At 45.4% G+C, this 16,755-nt stretch overlaps 1 protein-coding gene across 1 annotated transcript; it reads left to right on the top strand.

The window, feature by feature from the left end:
• Nucleotides 1-1,583: 1,583 nt before the first annotated feature.
• Nucleotides 1,584-15,777, top strand: RAB1A (RAB1A, member RAS oncogene family). Its single transcript, XM_064446662.1, has 6 exons — nucleotides 1,584-1,849; nucleotides 8,781-8,853; nucleotides 10,860-10,955; nucleotides 12,416-12,511; nucleotides 13,540-13,671; nucleotides 13,956-15,777. The coding sequence occupies exons 1-6, from the start codon at nucleotides 1,827-1,829 to the stop codon at nucleotides 14,151-14,153; spliced, it is 618 nt and encodes a 205-aa protein (XP_064302732.1). The 5' UTR covers nucleotides 1,584-1,826; the 3' UTR covers nucleotides 14,154-15,777.
• Nucleotides 15,778-16,755: the final 978 nt, after the last annotated feature.

Raw genomic sequence — 16,755 nt, forward strand, 5'->3', positions numbered from 1 at the left:
TCCCTTGGTGTACTTACACGGCCGGTGGCTTCCAGCGTGATGGAGGTCAGCACATGAACAGATTAACATCTAGAAGGCTGCAGTAATGCCTCCCGCTCTGCCATTTGAAGGCAAAGTCCTACACACACTTCCTGCGCAGGACCTTTCCGTGATCTCACAGTCCATTTGCGGATTGTTCCTCCTGTCCTTTGAGCCGGTTGGAAGATAAACGTTGGTCAATGTATTATACTATGCCCTTTGTAATTAAATAACATAAGATAATATGTATTTAGTGAGGATTTAAATTCCCGAGCTGATTACAAGCAGCTGTTAAGACTGGTAAGGTTTAGCAGTGCTCTGTGTATGGGTCTAGAATGATGTATAGTGCTGCAGCAATGTGCTTTCTGATGGTGTTGGAAAAGCCAGAACTTTGTTAGGAATAAATCTGAAAGCATAAACAACAAAAACTCCCAGTGATACAACTTGATACTTGTTAAGGATTTAAGTGGTCGAGTAGAAACTGGGCTTCTATATTCTGAATTCTTCCAGCTTTAAAAGTCATTTGCCTTGAGATCCCAGGCGTGTGACAGTTGCTCCCTGACTGTTTCCCAACAGTAAAATGAGCATAGTAATATTTACCGTGCCCGAGGAACGTTATCAAGTGTGACAAATTAATTCTCGTAGAATGATTTTGATGAAAGATGCAATGGCAGCACGAAAAGGGATTGCTACTTATGAATGCACGTGGAGAGAAGAGGTCTTGGCTCCCCCAGACGCCCAGTTCTGCCCTGCTGTAGGGGTGGGCACGCTGCCAGCCGCCCGTGGTTCCGATTTTTATTACAACGCCTCCATTTTTACCCCTCACTCGATATGAGGGTACATGGTGAAAAAAGGAGCCGACGGGGCTGCCCTCCTCCCCCTCACCTCCCCGGGGCGACAGTGCCGGCCGCCTCGCAGAGCTGGGATGTTTGTCACCCCCCCCCCCACCCCACCCCCCGGCCAAAAACGCGCTTGGGAGACACTTTAACCCCCGGTCGGTGCGGGGGTGCGGGGCGCCGGCACCCCCAGGTTCTCCTCGCCGCGGAGAACAAACCCTACGGGGAGAACAAAGCTCCGGCCAGGCCGCGGCGGGGCGTGGCGGGGCTGGGCCCAGCGGACGGTAGGCCCCAGCGCTGCATCCCGCGACCGGGGGGTCCGGGCCCGCCGCCCGGGAGGGGGGGGTGTCTGTCCTCACCGCCAGCCCCGCCCCGGGGCGCCCGCCGGGGGGCGCCCTGCCCCGCCACGCCCCGGCCCGGCCACGCCCCTCCCCTTCGCTCCCCGCCCGCTGACTCGTCCGAGCTGCCACGTCTTCCCGCCGACGTCACCCCGAGCCGGCTCCTCCCCGGCCAATCGCCAGTCCCGACCGCCCCGCCGAGCCGACGGGGCCGAGGGAAGAAAGGGCGGCCAGGCCGCATGCGCCGGCCCCGCCGCAGGGACCGCCGGGAAAGCGAGTCTCCTAGCTGCGGAGCGGCCGCCCGGCGGCGCACGTGGGCGGCGGCAGCGCGGACTCGCTTTCCCGGCGTGCCCCGCTGCCGCTCCCCGGCCATGTAAGCGCTGGTCGGCGAGAGGCCGCCCCGTTTCCTGGTTGGGCTCTGGCAGCCATTTTGGGCTGAGGTGCGAGCGCGGAGGCCGCGGAGCGGGCAGGGCGCCGGCGGAGGGGCAGGCCGAGCCGAGCGCCGGGCGAAGGCGGCAGCCGTTGGACGCCTGTATTCGCGGAGCGCCCGCGTCGGCGGCGGGAGGTGCCGGGCCGCGACCGCCCACCCCCTCACAGCGCGCTCGCCGTCCCTCGGGCCGCAGGCCCCACGGACATGTCCAGCATGAATCCCGAATAGTGAGTGCGGGACGGGGGGGCCCGCCGCCGCGCCGGGGGGGGTCCCGCCGCTGGTCGGGCCCCGAGGTTCCGCGTCGGGGGGCCGCCATCGCCAGGCCGCGGTGGGGTGGGGGGGCTGGGAGGGCCGGGCCTCTGGCGGGCCGGTGACCGAGGGGGCTGTACCCTGGCGGCGGAGGGCAGGCGTTAGGCCCGCTGGTGCCGTCTCGGGCGGTGTGGTGCGGGCACTGGTGGCGGCGGGAAGGGGTGGGTGGGTGAGGGGTTAATGGTGTCCCCGGTATAAACCGGCGCGATGGGCCCGGCGGCCGCGGCATCCTGTCTCCCCGCGGGCGCCGCCGGCGGCGGAATGGGTACGGGTGCAGCGGACGGCGCTTTCCCGCGGAGCCCGGGCGCCCGCGGGCGAGGGGGGAAGCCGGCTCTCCGTGAAAGCCGATCTCACTGGCCGGTTGCTGCTGGCAGCTTAGTAGTCAGAGGTCCACCCTTCACTTTAGCTGCAAGTCATGTGTGTGTCACATGGCTCTTGCAAAACACTTCTTGCCTATGTAAATTTTGCAACGCCGTGACTTGATAATGAAATGCTCTTGGGGCTGTCTCGAGCTGAAATAGCACTTGCCTAGAAAACCCGGTGATGGCACAGGGTTTTGTCTCGTTTCGGAGGGTCGGCGTACCTTGTGGTGTGAATATGGCCGTTTTCTCCAGCCGGCCTGCTCGGGAGTGAGGCTGTCTGAGCTCTCGGGTCAATAGTTGTCTGTATCCTGGCAACTGTAAGAGCAGTGGCTTGCCCACCAGGATGTTGGGGACAATAAACCTCGTCCTGCTCACAGCTTTTTTTGGTAAATAAGAGGAGAGACTTGGGAATAGTTTAAAAACCACTTTAAAAAACAGCTGCTGCACCCTCAACACTATAGGGTTGAAGAGTGTTTTTTAGGATTCTTTCACTGACACTGGCTTTGCTGACGCTCCAGTTTGGAATGGTGAAGCTGCTGTGCCCTCTAATGTAACTGAAGTGGTCATGGTATTGAAATACACATGTGGAATGACACTAGTGCTCTAGATACCCATTGTCTCTGGATATGAGATGATGCCTCCATGAGGGTGACACTTCCAACAGCTTTTGCCCTTAAAGTGTGCATTTCCATACAGCTGAGGCTTCTGACTTGTGTGATCATGGCTTTTGTGCTCTCCACTTATGGCTGTGTGGTTGCAAGCCCTCTGGGCCCATTAAAATTGCTTGAAGAGCAAATAGTAGTAGAAGGCGAAGTACTTATCAGCTGATGTGAGGGAGTTGGTGAAAACGAAGAAGTACAGCCAGGAACTCAAGTTACATCTTGGCAAGGTTACATAACAAGCTTGCTCTTGTGGCTTTGGAAAACACCAAAACAGTAGCTGGAGGTAGCCAGTGGGTGAAAAAACAACATTGTTGGTGCCCCTGTGGTCGTAATGATTCTCAGAGTTGAACTCTAATTTACCATGCGGACTGGTGGGTTTTGTAGGGAAAAACTGCCCGCAAAGTGTTAGGCCACTAACACTGTCTGTGCAGAAACAGGTTGAAGGGGGCTTTTTCCATAAATTTTTTTGCCTTTCTTGAAGCCCCTCAGCTTTCTAGACTCTGATGCAGAGAGCAGTTACCTGCAATGAGGCACTGAATGCTGCTAGGAAGATGGGGAAAATGTTTTGAGGTAGGCTCATTGTCAGTGAAGAGTGCTCACTCCTGGTGGTGAGGACAGCTGAGTTTTTGAAAGTGAAACAAAAAGGAAAAGCTGCAGGTGAAGATTAATTTGTAGTATTAAATTGCAATTTCCTGACAAGGTTGTGTCTGCAGGGTGAGGATAGGAGGTGGGAAGGGTGTGGTGAGATGAACAAAAAATCTCACTGTAATTTGTATAGTTGGATCAATCTTAAACCAGGAATAAGATTTAGGGGATTATGACATTATTCCATCTAGTCACCTGTAACAGATACAGATGTCTGTCCTTTTAGAAGTACCTTGCCTATAAGGTAACACATTCTCACTTCCTTATCACATTTTCAGATCAAGCTGTAGCCCCAAATGCTCTGTTCTGGGCTTGCCAGAGCTCTCTGAGGCCCGTGGGATAGCTAGTTAAACTTTATTAATAAAAAGACTTGCCTCATTCACTTTTCCTTTTAAAGTTACAGGATTAGAAGCTGCTGGTGTAAGGGTTTGAGGGGAGTGTGTGTGCTTTTGAGAACTTCCTTGAAACTCCAGGGCTGTGGGACAGCCTAGTGGACTAGTTAGTGTGCTTTTTCATTTGAGTGAGGGAGTTGGGGAGAGAGGGATGAGAGGTTAGTGCTAGTGTTTGGAAGATAAATTCTCAAAATGCCTGCCCATCTAGCACTGGGATGTATTCCTTCTGTGTTCCTCCCCCCTCATGATGTTGAAATGAGCAAAATGTCAATATTGACTCTGTTCTGTCTAGATCACCTCAGGTTCAGCATTTCCTGCCCCTTTTGCAACTTGCATGTAGTAGGCTGACTAGTGTGAACTCACTGATTGGTGAACTAGCTAACAGCCAAGTGGTATCAGGAGTTCATCTTGATGAATGCTCTGTAGTGTCTGGATCTTGTTCTAGATACCTTTGTCAAGGGCAGATGAGGAAATGAAGTGCTGCCTGGAGTAAATCTGGGTTTTTTGCTTTCTTAAGTGTTAGAATACCTGGGGGGGGGGGGTTCAGTCTTGTATGATGGTGTTTGGTAGGTAATTGCGTGACAGCTTCTGGGTTGCTGGAAAACGTCTGAAATTGTGTTCTAACCTTTGTAAGCAGCAATCTGCGATGCAAAGTGGCATTACAACTTCTGGATTGTTTACTTACACAGGCAGTGTGTAATTGGAGTGACAGTCATGCTCTTCAGAATTTCTTGGGTGGTAGAACAAAGACTGGGGATCTGAGGCCCCTGTGAATACCTGTTTACAGTAAACTTGCAGCTGACATCAGTGATTAAAGCTGATTCCAGCAGTTCCTCCTGACACTACCTAGTCTTGTCTGTTTTGGCATAAAACCTTCTTGGCATTTAAAAAAATCTTCACATGTCTACCTGTGTAAGCAGTATCTTAGAGGTCCACAGGTCACTTATACACAGCTTTGGCCAGGTCTATCCTCAACTTGACTTCCTGGTCTTCTGCTGCACTTGCTGCCTAGTGCATGGATGGAAAATCCATGTAATGGGAGGATGCTGCTCCCTGCTCAAAAATTTCAGGGTTGTTTTGGAGGTGCCTTTTTTGCAAGAGGGCAATTAAACTTAGTGTGTCTATCCTTTATCTCTTTGGCAAGAGGAAGTTACCATATCCTCTTCCTGTTGGGGAGGATTTGAAAGCCTTGCTCTTAGTGATGGTACTCAGCTGCCTTGCTGCACATATTCCTCCAGTGTGTGCTCTTACAGGTGTCAAGTATGATTTGATTATATGAATGGTGAGAAGTAGATGAATGATAAATCCGAATTCAGACTATCTCCTAGTAACGTGGAGAGGCTGTGCTGTATAGCTCACTCTGCTTTATGAAGGCTCCCTAAGCTGGAAGAGCTGATGAGTTACGTCCTTGGGTTTGAAGAGCAGAATTCAGTGGCTTTAGAAGTGGTTGTGTGGCTCTTCAGGGGCAAATACCAAAGTTAACCTGTGTGCCTTGTTGGACACATTGTTACAGTTGAACGTGTTAACACAAATACTCTATTGGTCTAGTTCAGCCTAGAAGTAGGTTTCTGCAAATTTTTCTCTAGTTTTAATTTTTATTTGACTTGAACTGTTGCTGTATCCTGGGAGCTGTCTCTAGCATCACACCATGTGTAGTAGACTGCACACCTGGTTCTCAAGGCCCCTGTATAGGCAACTGCTGTATTTTAAAAGGTCCTAAAGCAACTGTATCTGGAAAGGAAAGTACTATATCATTGGAGTATGGAATGATTTTAAGTTTTTAAAACTGAAATAGCAGGGTTCTACTTAAATTATCTCTGAACTGGTGCAGGTCTAAGTGTCAGTCTTGCTTATCTGGCAAAACTCGTTTTATGTGACACAACAGCCATTTCTAAGGTCAGAGGCTGAGCTAACTAAGGGCTGTTTCCAGCCTTGCTGCAGCGTGATGGGCATTGGCCCTGGTTTTGGTGGGGGTGAGGCAGGTGGCTTAAGCCACTGTATGATCCTGTGGTTGTTACTTGCTTTGGAAATACCAGAGCCCAAAGTGAGGGAAGGTCTTAGTAGCAAAGATGTCAAAACCAGTATTTAGGCCTCCTGGGTTCTTGTTGCTTTAACTTAACAGTAGCACTGTATATAAATCGTTATTGTTCTTGTTTGCTTCTGAACTATAAAAGACTTAATAGCAGGGTAGATGTGGTTGGGAGCTGCTCTTAGCACTAAGTGACAGTGGAAGACAAGTTACTTGATTTTTGGGGGCTGGGGGGACTTGAAACCCTTTGGAAGCCAGGGGAGACTCTTAAGTGAATCTTTCAGACTCCTAGCTGAATTCTTACCTACATCAGGAAGGAATTATTTTTTCCACTAATTTTAGTGAGGACAATATAGTGGTAATATTCATGTGTTCCCATTCTTAAGGGGATTATAATATGCTGCAAGCTCTAATACTTTCAAGTGTATTAGTGCTTACTGTAAGTAATAATTTAACTTCAGTACTGCTGAAAATTCTGGTTTTGCAGAGAACTGAATAACCAAAACTTCCTGCTGAAGTAGGAAGGAGCTGTTTGAAGGCTGAGGCAATTGTAGCTTCAGTTTATGCATAATCCTGGGGAAGGAGGAATAGGTTGAACAGTGGACTATGTCTTGGAGCTGTTGTACATGACTTTGGTCTCCAGATTACATTGAGTTTCTCTGCTGCTCTCAGGGAACTCAGTTATTAGTGGGGGTTAAGAAGTTTTAAATGTTTGCTATAGTTGCTATCAGGTAGCCCCTTGCCTCAGTTCCTGGGTGATGGTAGTGGCTGAGGCAGCAAAGCTGGGTAGCTGAGGGTGACTAACACTGGTTGATACAGTCCCACTTCAGTGATCATTAGGCTTAAACACATTTTTTGTGATAAAGCACAACTGTGCATCCTCAACAGCTAGCTTGTCAGGATGGCTGTGATGGAGTTTTTGCAAGTGGAGCCATAGGAAACATGAAACTCGAAGCACCCAGGGAGGCAGTACTCAGGACCTCCAGGTTGTGAGGAGGGATTTTGGTGTCACTTCATGGGCAGGTCCAAGCTTCAAGAAACATGTATTTTTGTCAGTGATCACCAGTGTAAGAGTAGGAGTGGCAATAATGCTTCTGGTCAGTAATAGTGCCTCAACTATCTTGAAGCTGTTAAGATGTGGGTTGTGATGTAATGTAGCTTATCTCCCCTGAACAGTTTGGGTTAATAACTGTGTTTCTGCTAAAACCATCTTGCCTTGTGTTAGTACATGACTTGACAGGAGGAGAAGTGAGTTCTGTGACCATATCCTTTGTTTGTTTTAAATACCATGAATGCTTTTAGCTTTACCCTGTGGGGGAACATTGCTGCATTTTTAAGGATCAGCTTATTAGTTGCTACATTTACCACTTCTGACTTCTCCCTAACCTTGAGAGAAGTGCTATGGAAACTGATGAAGGTTTCAGTTGAGTGTTCTTGCAGCCTTGGACCAGCCAAGCTGATGGTCACTTGAGCATCTGAGCAGAGGCATAGTGAAAAGCTGAGCATTTGTCCATCTGCTTGGCTGTTATCAGCTGGGGATTGATGCAGTTTCCTGGCTGGATTCCTGCCTGCCAGGGTCAATGGTGATGTTGGGGAATAATAGGTGGGAACCGTTGACTTCAGGCATTTGCATACACTTTATTTTCTCAGTTTGGTTAAGTGAGCATAGAAATATGTCTGTTCTAAACTCTTGTGGTTAAATGAGAACAGGGCTTAATCCTGGACACTACAGGGCTGAAGAGTTCTAAACCTAAAATGTGTTCGTCTAGTACTTAGAAAGCAAAATAACTTGTATAAGTGGTGGTTTGTTGATTTTTATCTGTTACTTGACCTTTAGTATTAAACTGCCCAATAGTCTTATGACTAACACAAAACCTAATGTTTTGCCAACAATGAAATCTTTGCTGTTCTTTCAGGTATAAGACTAGGTTGGTCATTGATGATACTGTGCTTGCTCCCTCAGTGTTGGGAGGACTCAACATTAAGCAAAAAAGCTACCTCTTCCAATGTGACTTGAGAATTACTAACATCACACCTGCCATTCTCTAGAGAATGAATGTATCTTCATCTGGCAATGGCTTTAGCTTTATTTTAATTCCAGAAAGGCAAGTGGAATATGTGGTCAGTTTCAGCTCTTAATAGTTGTGGAAGATGATACATTCATTTTGCTTTAGTGGGCCACTAAACTTAGTGCTCATAGTTTGTATATCAAATTGTGTGTTGTGCTGTTGGATTCTGCTGGAACTTAAATTTGGGTAACTTAAACTGCTGAAAGAATTGGCTGCTTTTGGCTGGCTACATGGTATCTTTGAAGTTGGGCAGTGGAATCAAGCCTTTGACTTTAAAGATGATATGAAGATAATGGCTCCAGCAGACAGCAGACTACTACTACTATCTGCATGTTACTTGAGTCACTCAACCAATGGAGCTTGCGCTTAATTGCAAAGCAGGATTTTAATCTTAGCTAGGCCAAAAAAGGGTTGAAGCAGGACTGTGTTAGTCTTGATGATATTCACACTAATATCCTCAGATAAGGCACAGTTCTACACAGAAATGCTGTGTTCAGAGCATCTAACTCACAATTCCCTTACCAAGTAAATTAAGAGCACGTCTAAACTGGATAGAGAAGCTTGGAGCTGTAGGTGACTTCCCTAGCAGTGAATTAATTTACCCTTCTCAAACATGATATACTAGCTATAAGAACGTAGTTCTTGATAGTGTCTTTTCATTAAGTGACTTAATTTTTTTTCCTTCTGCAGTGACTATTTATTCAAGCTACTTCTGATTGGAGACTCCGGTGTTGGGAAATCTTGCCTTCTACTTAGGTTTGCAGTAAGTGATCATGCTTGAAAATTTTATGTAAGAAGTGCTGCCCTGGGTACTTAGCAAGAATTACTTGAAAGGACTGATGTCTGTTGAGTCTGGTATGACAAAGAATAATCAAAGTATTATGAAACCTTCCTGTCTTCTGCCTTTGTTTCTACCTGATGTATTTGTTTAATACTGGAAGAAATTATATCAAGGATGGGTCTAATTAAGTTTAATTCTCACTTCCCTGTTTCTTGAGAATGAGATACCTTAATTTAACTGTCATCATTACACTAGTGGTAGCACACTGAAGATGGAAGAACATACTTGAATTCTGGGGCATGAGCCTTCAGGCATGAAGATTACAAATGTGTCAGGACAAGACCTTGACCAGTTACTACTTGAGCTGAATATTTTCAGCCAGATGAAGCTTGGTATCTTCACTGAAAAGGCCTACCAATTGCTTAGCCAGAGGGAGAAGTAATTTAATACTCTAGGAATAATAAGGCTTTATGCCTCCTTTAGTGAATGAGGGTATAATAAATGTTAAAATTGCTGGTGGGCTGCTGTGGCTGAAATTTGATGCAAGAAGCTTTAGTTTTCCTGTCAACAGGAGAAGTTAAAGTGGGTTTAACAGCTCTGATGAGAAGAAGCTGGAGTCCAGTGAACTACTTATCTACATCTGTGCCAAAGTACAGCTTTAAGTTGCCATGAGAGGAGAGGCAGGAAGGGAGAATATGAGGGATTAGTTTAGAAACTAGAGTGTGATACTACAAGATGATGGCAGTAGTATTGTAGCCTAAGCAATTGCTCTAGGCACTTCTGGAAAGAGCCTGTTGTGTTTCATGTATTACTATGAAATGATCTAGTGTGTACAAATAGCATTGCCTAAGTTAAAGCTATTACAACCACTGTACTGTGTTAGGACAGGAAGACACTAAATGCAGTATGAACTCTAGAAAGATGAACCTGCTCTGCTCACAGAACTGGAGGCAGTGGATTGGATGCGCCACGAAGGCTGGAGCAGTACACCCAGATCAGCCTAGCCTGCTTCTCTTGCAGATACTTTTGAATTAATTTTGGCTTGATGGGAATAATCCAACTTTTCTTTTTTGATAGCCAGCTTAAGTTTGTACTCAGTTACATGGGGTTTCTTTAACAAAGTAGCTTTTTCCTTTAGAAACTTGAATTGTGAAGCTGGTTTACCCTGACGTAAGGAATTACCGCAGCATTCACTTACCTGTGTTCTTCCTGCTCTAGGTTAAATGGCATCAGGCTTTTCAAACCATACCTAAAGTGTCTTCCATTCACAACCCAAATAAATCCCTTGCTTTTGTGATAGCTGTTGGTTGCGTAAAGCCTTTTGTTGTATATTTGACATGAAGTTCTGTCCTACTGGTACTTTGGGAATAAAACTTCCTTCATGCGGCAAGCTAACAAGCACTAGAAGCAAAGACTGATCCAGTGCTTCCTGTGAGCCTTAAGACCTGCTGGGGACTCTGCTAAACCAGTGCTGTGTTTCCTTCCTGTACCAAAGCTGTAACTCTAAACTGCCTTAGCAACCAGCTGTGGCAGCAGAGGATTGGAAATTCAGATGTGGAGTGTGACTGAGGCAAAGCCTCTGACTTCTTGTAGGTAGCTGCTGTGTAATACAGGTGAAAAACCATCAAAAGGAAAATAAAAATCTGAGGCTCTTCAATCTGCCAACATGAGCAAAGACTTTTTTTTAAACCACAGTTCAAAAGGACTTCACACTACAGTATTTCCAGAAAAGAGGGTTTTTGGCTAGTTACTAGAAACTGGTTACTAGTTACTGGAAAGTAACATCTTGTTGTTAGAGGTGCTTTAAAAAAACTTTGCATATTTTTAAAATAAATACTTAGTGAAAATAACCTAGCTACCTGCTGGACTTTGCCATGGAGGATCAGACTGTTTTTGTTAGGGAATGAAGTACCCTTGCCTGTTGCATAATAAAGTAGGTGACTGCAGAAGAGGTGCCGCTGGCTTGACTTATGTTCACTTTCTCCTAGGATGACACGTACACAGAAAGTTATATCAGCACGATTGGTGTGGACTTCAAAATCAGAACTATAGAACTAGATGGGAAAACAATCAAGCTTCAGATAGTAAGTAGTATTTCTTAACTCCTGGGTACTTTAATCTGCTGAAGCACAGAATTACATTCATAACTGTTGGTAGTTATCTTTGTACTTTAATCATTAAAATGTAAGTGGTATCTCCCTGTTAAAGAGGCTAGGCAGTTTTTATAAGATTACAAGACTTCCCATGACCTGTCCTTAAAGAAGGATGCCTATCAAAACTGCCTGAAAAAGGAAATTACCTGTTACACCTTTATTTTTTGGGGAAGAAAAGAAAGGCGAAGTATTTAAAAGGCACCATGGGCTGTGAGCTGAAGAAGGGTAGAATCCCGTGCTGGAGTGCTCTCATATCAAAACTGGTGTAGTTCTGCAGTATTTAGCAAGGATTTGTAAGTGCAAGAATATCATGCGGCATCCAAGATGCCTGAATTCTACAGTAGCTGTTAATAGCAGCCTGCACTGTCTGGTGCTGGAAACCCTGCTTTTGTTGACCTGAATGGAAAAACTGGTGCAAATGCTTGTAACTGGCCTGTCTGCCTTAGCAGTGCTTTCCGATTATGCTTTTGGCCTTTCCCTTGGAGTAAGCAGGGGAAGAGACTTGGCAGTTCTTTCCTCTAATCTTGAAGCACTCTAAAAGGGTGACTGGTGTAATGAAATCTAATATCTATGCAAGGTCACACAATCCTTGTCAGCCACTGCTTCCAGCTCAGGCAGAGGCTCTCAGGACTTGAAGGCAGTGACTCAGGGATTCTAGGCCATGTTGTGGAGCAGGAGTCCAGTACATGGCCAGAAGCCTGAGTCTGAGCCTCCAGACTCTTATGTAGCTGTCCTGAGTCCAGAGCAGCCCACTAGGAACGCTGTTGCTACTGAAATGTGTCTGAGGCTGACTATTTTTAATATGCAGCTAGCCCTATTCTTGGCATAGGTGGTTTCAGGGAGAGAAATGTTTGGGTGAGTGCTGTTCCTGTCCTGGTGGGGCACAGATCAAGCACCTAATGTCCATCCTTTACTCTCCCTGCAGGAGAAGGGAACCAGGTTTGGTTTAAGTTGTTGCACTTTATTCTCTGAAGTTGCCTTGCTGCAGCTCCTGTACCAAGGAGGTTGAAGGGAGTGGTCATGTGAGAGGGCCACATCTCTGACTATATTCCTAGCAGGCTTTCAAGCCGTGGCTCAATTTGCTCTTCTGACCACTGAACCATGACTTCTTCATGGGTCAGAACTGCTTCATGTTTTCCTCAGTGAGATTTCTTGATTGCTTGTCTGAAACCAACCAAACAAGCACTTGTAGAAAACTACCTACTGAAGTGTAATTCTTCTCAGTTAAAATCTTTGGTCTTTTCAAATCCTATTTGCTGCATACAGTTTCAGAGCCACTTCTGTAGCTGTGACTTAAGATACAGTTCAGATGATGAGCATATTTCTGGAGGCTGATGTGCAACACTGGTACAGCTACATTGCAGTAACCAATCCTGTTATTTGTCTTGTAGTGGGACACGGCAGGACAGGAGAGGTTTCGAACTATCACTTCCAGTTACTATAGAGGTGCTCATGGCATCATAGTTGTGTATGATGTTACAGATCAGGTAAGTGTTAAACCTGTGCCCAGGGAGTTTCTCTGGGTGGAACATGCTAGGCTGATAAGTAAATAAAACCGAACCTAACAAATTGGCACTTCTTAAGGAGACAATGACCCCATTCTTCAGGCTGTGTTAAGGTTTATCAAGCCAAATATATGTGTTAGTCTCTGGTTTGGGGCTAAACACAAATAAAAGGAGCAGTGGGATCTGTGGCTCTAAAGCAATTGTAGCTTGGGCTTAACCTGAAACTTGCTGGGCAGGTAGTTTGTTGTTCTCTGTGCATACTTCTCACCCTGCCTTTGTAGCAGGAAGCCTGAGTTACCCATGGAAGCTATTGAAAGATTTCTGAATGTACTTGGTCTACCATAAAAGCTCATATTTGAAACAAAATGGGCAGCATGTGTGGCGGATACAATGAGCCAGTGTTTCCTGTGAAAGAATCTCTGAAGGTTACTGGTGCAGTTGTCCTGTTTGAAGGGTTCTTGGGAAGTGTAGAGTTTTCTGAATTAATAGCAAAAGAACAGTCAGGTTCAATTGCTAACCTGAATATCAGTTCACCATGTCAGTTCTGCATTTATGGAGTCAAAGGTTGTTCCAGCATCTCTACAAACAATGTGGTTTGCACTGAATACCTGATGCTTTGTAAATGCCTGGGATTCCTCTGGTTTCAGCTGTATGCCATGTCTTCTCTCCTACAGGAGGAGTAATAGTCCCAGATGGTAGAAGTTGTTGACTATTGAAGATCCAGAACAGGGAAAAATAACAGGGCGGTGGGGGGAGTGCAGCAAGGGAGGAAGGGCTGATTGCATAGGGCTTGGAGCACAGACTGAGTCGTCGTACGTACCCTGTGACTCGCCTATCCTGAGGCAATCGGGGAGTACGGTAGCACTGAAGTATAGAGTGTTCTCTCTTCTGGTTGTGAATCACATTGATAAGTGAAGTACACTGCTTCATATTCTTTCCCAGTTTTTACTGAATAGTGCTGATCTGCCCTCTTGGTTAAGGGTCTTGCTCACAGTTCTCTTATCTCCTAGGAGTCTTTCAATAATGTAAAACAGTGGCTGCAGGAGATAGACCGTTACGCCAGTGAAAACGTCAACAAGTTGTTGGTGGGGAACAAATGTGATCTGACCACAAAGAAAGTAGTAGACTATACAACAGCAAAGGTATGTTGGTACTGATGTGTACTTGGTTTGGTTGAGTGCCTAGACTGGATTGGGATGTACTTGAGTCAGCTCTAGCGCAGGGAAGTGTCTTGGCACACAGGTGTCAAGGTGCCATAAATGAGACCAGTTTATTAATGACCCCTTGCAGTGCAGGTCATTGCCTGCCTGGAGTCTGGGAGTGGGGTGGTGGCCTAGGCACTTGGGCTTATCCAGAGGTGCACCAGAAAACAAGGTGAGGTACAAACTGGTGTATGAGCTTATTGTGACTGTTTCTTGATTTGCAGGAATTTGCAGATTCTCTTGGAATTCCATTTTTGGAAACCAGTGCAAAGAATGCCACAAATGTAGAACAGTCTTTCATGACCATGGCTGCTGAGATTAAAAAACGAATGGGTCCGGGAGCGACAGCTGGTGGTGCAGAGAAGTCCAATGTTAAAATTCAGAGCACTCCAGTCAAGCAGTCTAGTGGAGGTTGCTGCTAAAACTTGCCTCCTCCCTTTTGTCTCGCAACAATGAATTTGCAATCTGAACCCAAGTGAAAAAAAAATTGCCTGAATTGTACTGTATGTAGCTGCACTACAACAGATTCTTACCGTCTCCACAAAGGTCAGAGATTGTAAATGGTCAATACTGACTTTTTTTATTCCCTTGACTCAAGACAGCTAACTTCATTTTCAGAACTGTTTTAAACCTTTGTGTGCTGGTTTATAAACGTGTAATCCTTGTTGCTTTTCCTGATACCAGACTGTTTCCTGTGGTTGGTTAGGATGTATTTTTGTTTTGATGTTTCTATTGGCATGTTTAGATGTCAGGTTTAGTCTTCTGAAGATGAAGTTTAGCCATTTTGTATCAAACAGCACAACAGTGTCTGTCACTTTCCATGCATAAAATTTAGTAAGATATATGTAAGATCTGATTTGCCTAGTTCCTCTTGTAGAATTATAAATGCAAAGATCACACTATCTGATTAATAGTTTCTTCATACTCTGCATATAATTTGTGGCTGCAGAATATTGTAATTTGTTGCACAATATGTAACAAAAGAAATGTTTAATAAATATTGTACTTATTGGAAGTAATATCAAACCGTATGGTGATAAATATTGTCTTAATTTGTATGGCTAAGGGGGAAATCAGGCTTGCATTGTGCACAAAACATATCTGTGTGCAGCCATGGCTCTTGGACCTAGTAGACCAGAGACCCTCCCTGCAACTAAAACTAGTGACTATGGCCCAAAAGACTGTGGTGTCATGGTGCTTGAGGCACGTATGCTGTACCAGAAATGTCCAGCCAGTGCTTGTGGAGGCATAATGCACTCTGAATGTACAACAGTTCCCTAACTTAGTCTTGGAACTTAATTTATTTCTCAAGGACTCTCTTTAGGGAATTCCTGTGTGCTTTGCATAGTAGGGGAGAGAACAGTATTTCCCTAACAGGAATGACCTCACCATAACCTTGAGGTGGTATAACTTTCTACCCGTATATTATGTCTTCTCTGTACTGTTAATTCCATCCTCTTTTAATCAATATTCTTCTGACATAGTGCAACAGCTTAGCTTCTATTCTGTTATGTGTAGAGGCAGCAGAAGGATGAAATAGGGACAGTAAGGCCCCACACCAGACTTGCTCAAAGTAGGCGCTATCTCCAACAATTTGGAATTAACCAGCAGCCAAGAGGTTTTGGACAGTGTGTGATTCTTTGTACAGAGTTAATTGAATCATTAGTGCCTGATGTCTAGCTAAAAGCCACAGGAAAGCTAGCCTATAACACTTCCTATAAATGTAAAATTGTTCAGCTTTATCTAAACTCAACTGTTCAGCCTATTCTGTAAATAGTCTCATGTTTGAAAGACCATGTAACATTCCCCTAGTAGTAAATACACCCTGTGACAGTAAATATAGCCTAGGTATGTTGTGAGGTATAAACTAAAATGGGTGCAAATATCCTGACTTTTTTTGGGGGGGAGGCGGGACTTTGGCTAATGGCTTTCTTCAACATAGTTGCATCAATCAACAGGCAATTGTAATACATGAAGTATTGTCATGGTTAAGTTGAACTCTTCCACTTGAGACCTTCACAATAAAGTGATGTGCTTTCTATTAGAGATGTGCTTGTTGGTATAATTCATTATGTAATGTGACTTGCTCCTCCTTGAGAGTGGGAGCAGTAGGGGCAGAGATCAGGAAGCAAACCAGAAGGAGGTATATTGAGGGTCAAACATCTTCCCTTCAGAGAAGTGCACAAATGAACTTAAATGTCAAGATGCCTGCTACATACTATCCAAAACAATGTTAATATATACAGTAATAAAAGCATTGCAAAACCAACTTGGGCTACACCAGGTGTTTGGTTATTTTTTTTCCCTAAGAAGTTATTGCTGTGTTACTGTGCTGATGCTGGTAAATGCCAGGGCCTGTGCCTGTCAGGCTGGAGGGGTGTGGAAGAGGGTAGAGCAGGCCTAAAAATCCTGGACAAGGGCACTGTGGTCTCTTACCTGTGAGCTGAAATAGTAAATACTTTTGACATAACAGAACAGGCACCAGAGCCCTTCCTTGCAGGTAACCCCCACCCTGCCCTGCTATAGGCTGTGTTAAGCAACACCCTGAATGCCCATAGGTGCAGCACCTGGTGCTAAAGCCAGTGAGAACCCCTGCAGGCTTGAGCCTTTTTTGTTGAACTTATGCTGACCTGTGAGGAGTTACCTGCAATCTGGCCATTTAAAAAATTGCCCTTTAAGCTGAAGAGGTAGAAGAGGGGAGAGTATGAAAGAACCCCCAGAGCACCCTATAAATTATTTGTCATTCATAACCGTTTCGGTTTAATTACGCTTTCACCTTCTACATGTGCAGTACGGAAACTTCACTAAGTTCTTTCTGCAAGACTTGGAGGAAATTATGTAGTCTGCACAAGAACATGATGAGCACTATGTAGTTTAAATGTTAATTAAAGCTAAGTATGAATGTTCTGCAGTTGGCTGTAACTGTTTTGGCTACTTACCTTGTTATGCTGCTTCAGAGATGCCCTTTTCTGTTGCAGAAAGGGTTTGGAAACTGTTTATGACTGTTTTGTGAGCAGTGATGAA

Source organism: Phalacrocorax carbo, chromosome 3, assembly GCF_963921805.1.
Source record: "Phalacrocorax carbo chromosome 3, bPhaCar2.1, whole genome shotgun sequence".
Taxonomy (NCBI): Eukaryota; Metazoa; Chordata; class Aves; order Suliformes; family Phalacrocoracidae; genus Phalacrocorax; species Phalacrocorax carbo.